The following is a 6,322-nucleotide window of genomic DNA, read 5'->3' as shown; positions in this document are numbered from 1 at the left end:
TTGATGGTATTTTGGTCATTTTTTTGGGTTTTGAGGGTATTTTGGTCATTTTTTGGGTTTTGGGGGTATTTTGGTCATTTTTAGGTTTTGGAGGTATTTTGGTCATTTTTTAGGTTTTGGGGGGTATTTTGGTAATTTTTAGGTTTCAAGGGTATTTTGGTCATTTTTTGAGTTTTAGAGGGTATTTTGGTAATTTTATGGGTTTCAGTGGGTATTTTCGTAATTTTAGTGGTTTTTAAGCATATTTGGTGATTTTAGAGATATCAGGGGTATTTTGGTCATTTTAGAAGTTTCATGGGTATTTTGGGATAATTTTAGAGATTTTTGGGATAATTTTGGATGTCCAAGGGTATATTGGTAATTTTGGAAGTTTAGGGGTATTTGCATCATTTTAGGTATTTATGAGTATTTTGGAGGTCAAGAGGGTATTCAAGTAGTTTTTAGAGGTATTTGGGTCATATTGGGTTAAATGGGTGGGTTACTAATTAAATGGGTTGGGTTGGTAATGGATAATTGATTTATATATAAACGGGTCATAAGTGGATAAATGGATAATTATACACCCAATCCATCTATGACCCAACCCATTTATGACCCAACCCGCCCATTTGCCACCACTGGTCAGTGGTCGAGGTTGTGAGTGGTGGTGACTGTGGCAGTGGGTATGAGCGGTGGTGGCTGGTGGCAGTGGGTGTGGGTAGCGGCAACGGGTTGGGTTTTGGAGTGGGTTGGGTGTTTTTGTTTGGGAGAAGAGAGATATAGAAAGAGAGAGGGGAAGAGATGAGATTGAAAATAAAAAATATTTTAATGAAGCGCTAAAAAATATAAAATCTTTGGTATATTATAAAATGGAATGTTAAAATTGATAAAGTAGTATTTTGAAATGCTAAATATTATATTTTTTGACATGTTTGATAAGAATGTTCTAAGGAAAAACTTTCTTTCATCCTTCAGGACCTTCCCTTTCCAACAATCCCTCTTCGTCTGACAAAATATCAGAAATTGTTGTACATAGGGAAGAATAATTAAGCAGACATGGCAGAGAGTGTTGTGAGTTTCCTGTTGGAGAACCTGACTCGGTTGCTTATCCAAGAATCAAAATTGCTACTTGGAGTTGAGGATCAAGTCGGGTCACTCATGAAGGAGCTGTCTCTGATCAACCTCTCCCTCCAAAATACTGAAGGCAAACGACATGACAAATTGGTGAAGGAGGGAGTCAGCCAAATTAGGGACGTTTCCTATGAGGCTGAGGATGTTATTGATACATTCATCATGACTGTGACAAAGCACAGGAGACGAAGCAAGCTGAGGAAGTTAATCCATTCTTGTGACCGAGCAATTATGTTTCACCAGGTTGCAAGCAAGATAGAGAGAATCAAGAATGTCATCAAGGAAACTAACGACAATTGGGGCAAGTATGTCATAGGAGAACCAGCTGAATCATCTAGAGGAGATGCAGAAGCGGAGATACTGCACAAGCGCAGGAGAGATGTAGAGGAAGTTCAAGTTGTGGGATTTGGTCCTGACACAGAGGTATTGGTGAGGCACCTTACTAAAGGGAGTTTTAATGTTAATGTTGTTTCAATCATTGGCATGGGTGGCTTGGGCAAGACCACTCTTGCTAGGAAGATCTACAACAACAATGATGTCAAGAACTACTTTGATTTCCAAAGGTGGGTGTATGTCTCTCAAGAATATAAAATCAAAGACCTGTTGATAGAAATTTTGAAGGGTGTGACACCAATGCCAAATCTGAAGAAGTTTGTATTGAAAGCTGAATTGAAAGGGGAATTACTTCACCGTCTGGGAGCTATGTATAGCTCAAACATAGATGAATTCAAAGGGACAATAATTGAAGACTTGAACCGTATCAAGGCAATGACTGATGAAGAATGCAAAAAGGCATTGTTTGCGTTCTTGGATAGCATAAAAGATAAGGAATTGAAAAAATCATTGTTAGATATTATGCAAGACATTTACACAAAGAACGGTGAAGGATGGCAAGATCTGGATGACAATGAATTGAAAAGTGTGTTGTTCAAATGCTTGGAAGACAAGAGGTACCTACTTGTCATGGATGACATCTGGAAAAATGATGTATGGGATGAAGTAAAGGATGCCTTTCCAGATAACTTGAAAGGGAGTAGAATATTGATCACTAGCCGAATAAAAGAAGTGGCATTACATGCGAGTAGTCATAATAAGAGTATTCCTCCTATTCCTCCTTATGAACTTCCATTTCTTGATGACAATCAAAGTTGGGAGCTCTTCTCTAAGAAGGTGTTCGGGGGAGGTACATGTCCTCTAGAACTTGATACTCTAGGGAGACAAATTGTGAAAAGTTGCCATGGTTTCCCACTTGCTATTGTGGTATTGGGAGGTCTTTTGGCGAAAAAGGAGAAAACGAATCGAACATGGTTGAAATATATCGGTCATGTTAATTCGTATTTGATTGAGGATAGATTAAGTTGCATGGACATATTGGCACTAAGTTACGATCACTTACCCCTACGCTTGAAGCCATGTTTTCTATATCTTGGTATCTACCCAGAAGACTTTGAGATACCAGTGAGGCAACTAATCCGACTTTGGATAGCTGAGGGATTCATTCAACAAATTGGGAATAGAAATATGGAGGAAGTTGCTGAAGACTACTTGGAGGATCTCGTTGATCGGAGCTTGATTCAAGTGGCAACAAAAAGGCTAGATGGAGGAGTCAAAACATGCCGTATCCATGATCTTTTACGAGACCTTTGTATATCAGAAAGTGCTGAAGAGAGGTTTCTTGAGGTTCGTTCATATGCAAACCTTTCTCCCATGAGCAAATGCCGTAGAATTTCCATCCACTTTGCCAACCATCCATACATTTCTTCCAACCCTTGTGAGCCTTCAAAAAATCGTTCTGTAATAGGCTTTGGAGGGGTCAGGCTCGAGAGTCATCCTGACAAAGGCCTCTACTTGAAATGGTTATGTGAAAGTAACAAGTTGGTTCGGGTGCTAGAGCTAAGTAATATGGACATTTGTTCCTTAATCCCCAAAAAGATTGAAAACCTGTTTCTTTTGAGGTACTTGTGCATTTCATATAGTGCAGTTCATGTCATTCCAGATTCCATATGCAACCTTTGGAATCTTGAGACGCTGGATATGAGAAGTTCTAAAATGAGAGATTCTAAAATGAGAGATTCTAAAATTAATTGCTTTCCCAAGGGCATTTGGAAGTTACAAAATTTAAGACATTTGTACTTGGATGGGCCAACATCTCTACCTAGAACTGACAAGGAAGCGACTTTACCCAATCTTCAAGTCCTCACTGGTATAGCTTTAAATCACAACACTGAGAGTCTCTTTGCCAAGGCATTTCCTAACCTAAGAAAATTAGGACTGTATTGGTTAAATGTGCTAGATTCATTGATTTTGCCACCGTCATTGTCAAGCATCCATCACTTGCTTCATCTACAGACTTTGAAGATTTGTAAATATATTAATCTTTCAGATCCAAGTTCACTCCAGTTGATCCAAACAAAGATAACCTTGCGGGATGTGGTTGTTTCTCAATCTTTCTGGGGAGTGTTGGGTAGGTTTGCCAACCTTCGAATACTCAAAGTAGTTGGAGGTGACAGTGTTGTACTCGATTGCAATGAAACTAGTTTTCGTCAACTCGAAGTCTTCAAAATGGCAAAAGTAACTGATATGATATGGAATATGAAGAAAGGTTCAATGCCAAGGCTTCAACGTTTGGTCATCGAGCGTTGCAACTTTAAAACGATGCCCCTGGACGAACTATGGTGCTTGAGTGTCTTGAGGGATGTGGAAGTTTTACATCCCGATCCAGAATTGGCAAGAAAGCTTCAACAGTTGAAGATGAGGGATGGATTTAAGCTCCAAGTCTATCCACCTCTGAACCCAGCCAGCAACTAGTTGAGGTAAATAGTTGATCTGTTAAGAAAAGCTTGTGTGGGTTTATTTTAATAAAATAAATTAATAATTATGTTCATAATTACTCTGTTGTTGCGAATACAAATTTATAATACCTGTTAACTCATATTGCTAATTACTTATACAAATTTTACTACTCTTGAGATTGTGCACAAAAAATTGTAAAAAAATACGTGTAAAGAGTAGGTATTTTTTGTGTAGACTATTTTGTGGGCAGAGAAGGGTGTTTCATTCGCAGAGCTCATACTCTATGAAGATTGCTGACTTATACATGGAGCTTACAACATACTATGTGGTTAGGCTGTTGTGCTTGTGAATATTCAATATTGTATTGGGGTGGAACAATTAATTCCTTTTAAGAGAACAAGATATCAATATCTCAACCAAGTCATATACTGGTCATACTTATCTTATTATTTTCAAAAAATTTTAATTATTTACATATAATATGTTATTAATGCGTTAAAATGAATCGAATGATAAGTGAATGTTCATATATATATTTTTTTAATTTTGTAGAAATGTTCATATTATTTGTTGTGAGTTTGTTAGTTTATTTTGAAATATTGAATTATTTTATTATACTCTATGAGATTTCTTCAACCCAGATTCAGTCTCTTTGGTTAGATCTTCAATTTCTTTAACCCAGATTGTCAATCCCTGTTGTCTACTTGTCTTTTAATTTTGTTGAATCCACCACCCAATGTACTCATTATTAGTTTATTACTTGTGTGTCCATAGCTTTAATTTTTTTTTTTTTTTGAGAGAGTTTTAACTTATGACATCCGCTCATGTTGATAATTCTTTATCATCAGAATTATCATCAGATGAAGATGCCAATCGGTTTTTAGTATATGTGGGGATTGAACCTCAAATATTTTATTCAACTATCAGAGATTTTACCAGTTGAGCTAACTAGAACTCACAGGACTGCAACTTTATAAATTGGTCATGAACATTGCTTTTTCTACACCAATTTTCTAGCTAAGAATTTTTGTCTTCATTCTTCAAGTGCTAGACATTAGGTAAACCCAACAAAAAAGAGAAAAAGAAATTAGGTGAAAATATTATTTTGGTCTCTACATTTGGAGTCACGATTAATTTGGTCCATATAATTTTCAACTTATAATCAATTTGGTCCCTACCTTTAATTCATTAACGGAAAATGCACTGTTAGTATACTTAAAGTTTATGTGGCATATAAAATAATATTAAAAAAGACCAAATCAGCATTTTAATAACCAATTAATCAATATTATCTATGTGTATATATATATATGTAGACACCGCATTTTGTACCCCTTACGACTCGGGCCTTCGTTCCCTAATAATGCTCGAACTCTAAGGCTCAAGGCCAGTTTAGAGCCTAATAAGATATTAAGTTGACTTGAGGAGTGTTAGAATAGAAAATATTTCCTTTTAAATGAGCAAAAATCTATTTTTAGAAATAAAATGACCAAAGTAGCCTACGGCCTGCGTACACGAGCTAAAGCATGCATACGCAGGCACATTCTTGCGTACGTAACTAGGGTGTCAGAAGTATAAGAAAGACAAGTTTTCTGCAATAATGGCTGAGGTTTAGAACGAATCCCACATCGTCTGGAAGCTATTCCAAACCTCATTTTTTCAACTATAAAAAGCTTTATATGGTACATTTTCAAAACACATAGAAATCCCATAGGAAAAACCTAAGATTCACTAAAAAATAGTGAATCAAAATGGGAGTTTTTCTCAAACACCTTCAAGTCATTTTTATTTCATTGGGACCTTTTCTAGCCCCAATCTTTTGAGTTTAAAATTATTAATTACTCTTTCATTGAATTGTGATGGATTTGACTAAGGGGAACATTAAAAAATCAAGCCTAGGAGCTTTTGCTTTAAGGTAAGCTTTAAAACCTTTTTTTTCTTTTTTTCTTTTTGCCTTAATCTTTGTTTTAATCTGCTTCTTTTGTTTAGTTTACGTTTGCTTATGTTTGTCTAGGTTAGTTTTAGGTATTCTTTATGTCTTTAAGCATGATAGGTTGCTAGATTGTACGTTTTAAGTTTCTGCTCTGTTTTTGTGTTAATTAGGGTTTCTGGGTAAGGATCTATGACGCATGATCTAGCTTGCACACGTAGGCTGAACCCATGTGTACGCAGACCTGTTTTAGTATGCGTGATGCCGTTATCCAGAAAACCCTAATTTTTTGCTTGTTTTGATTCGGTCATCACATGTTTGTCTACATAACCTTTTTATCACATGTTTTTAAGCCTCATAAAGTGTTTGCTCACCATTTTAACATGCTTGTTTGTTATCACATGTTAGAATGGGTTAGTTTAGTTGTTTTCCTTGTTTTGATGACATGAACATGCATTCACATGCTCACGCATAAATGCCATAGGTGCT

General features: G+C 36.3%; 1 protein-coding gene across 1 annotated transcript; it reads left to right on the top strand.

Annotated features, from left to right (window-relative positions):
• The first annotated feature begins 1,035 nt into the window (after window positions 1-1,035).
• Window positions 1,036-3,918, top strand: LOC115966863 (disease resistance protein RPP13-like). Its single transcript, XM_031086007.1, has one exon. It carries the CDS (start codon window positions 1,036-1,038, stop codon window positions 3,916-3,918), a length of 2,883 nt encoding a protein of 960 aa, XP_030941867.1.
• The last annotated feature ends 2,404 nt before the right edge of the window (window positions 3,919-6,322 follow it).

The sequence above is a fragment of the Quercus lobata genome, chromosome 11, assembly GCF_001633185.2.
Source record: "Quercus lobata isolate SW786 chromosome 11, ValleyOak3.0 Primary Assembly, whole genome shotgun sequence".
NCBI classification, from domain to species: domain Eukaryota; kingdom Viridiplantae; phylum Streptophyta; class Magnoliopsida; order Fagales; family Fagaceae; genus Quercus; species Quercus lobata.
The sequence above is the reverse complement of the archived record's forward strand: the minus strand, read 5'-3'. Positions and strand labels throughout refer to the sequence as shown.

What these genes read in the sequence shown, in the direction of transcription:
- LOC115966863 (XM_031086007.1), top strand. Translation starts at nt 1,036, where the DNA reads ATGGCAGAGAGTGTTGTGAGTTTCCTGTTGGAGAACCTGACTCGGTTG.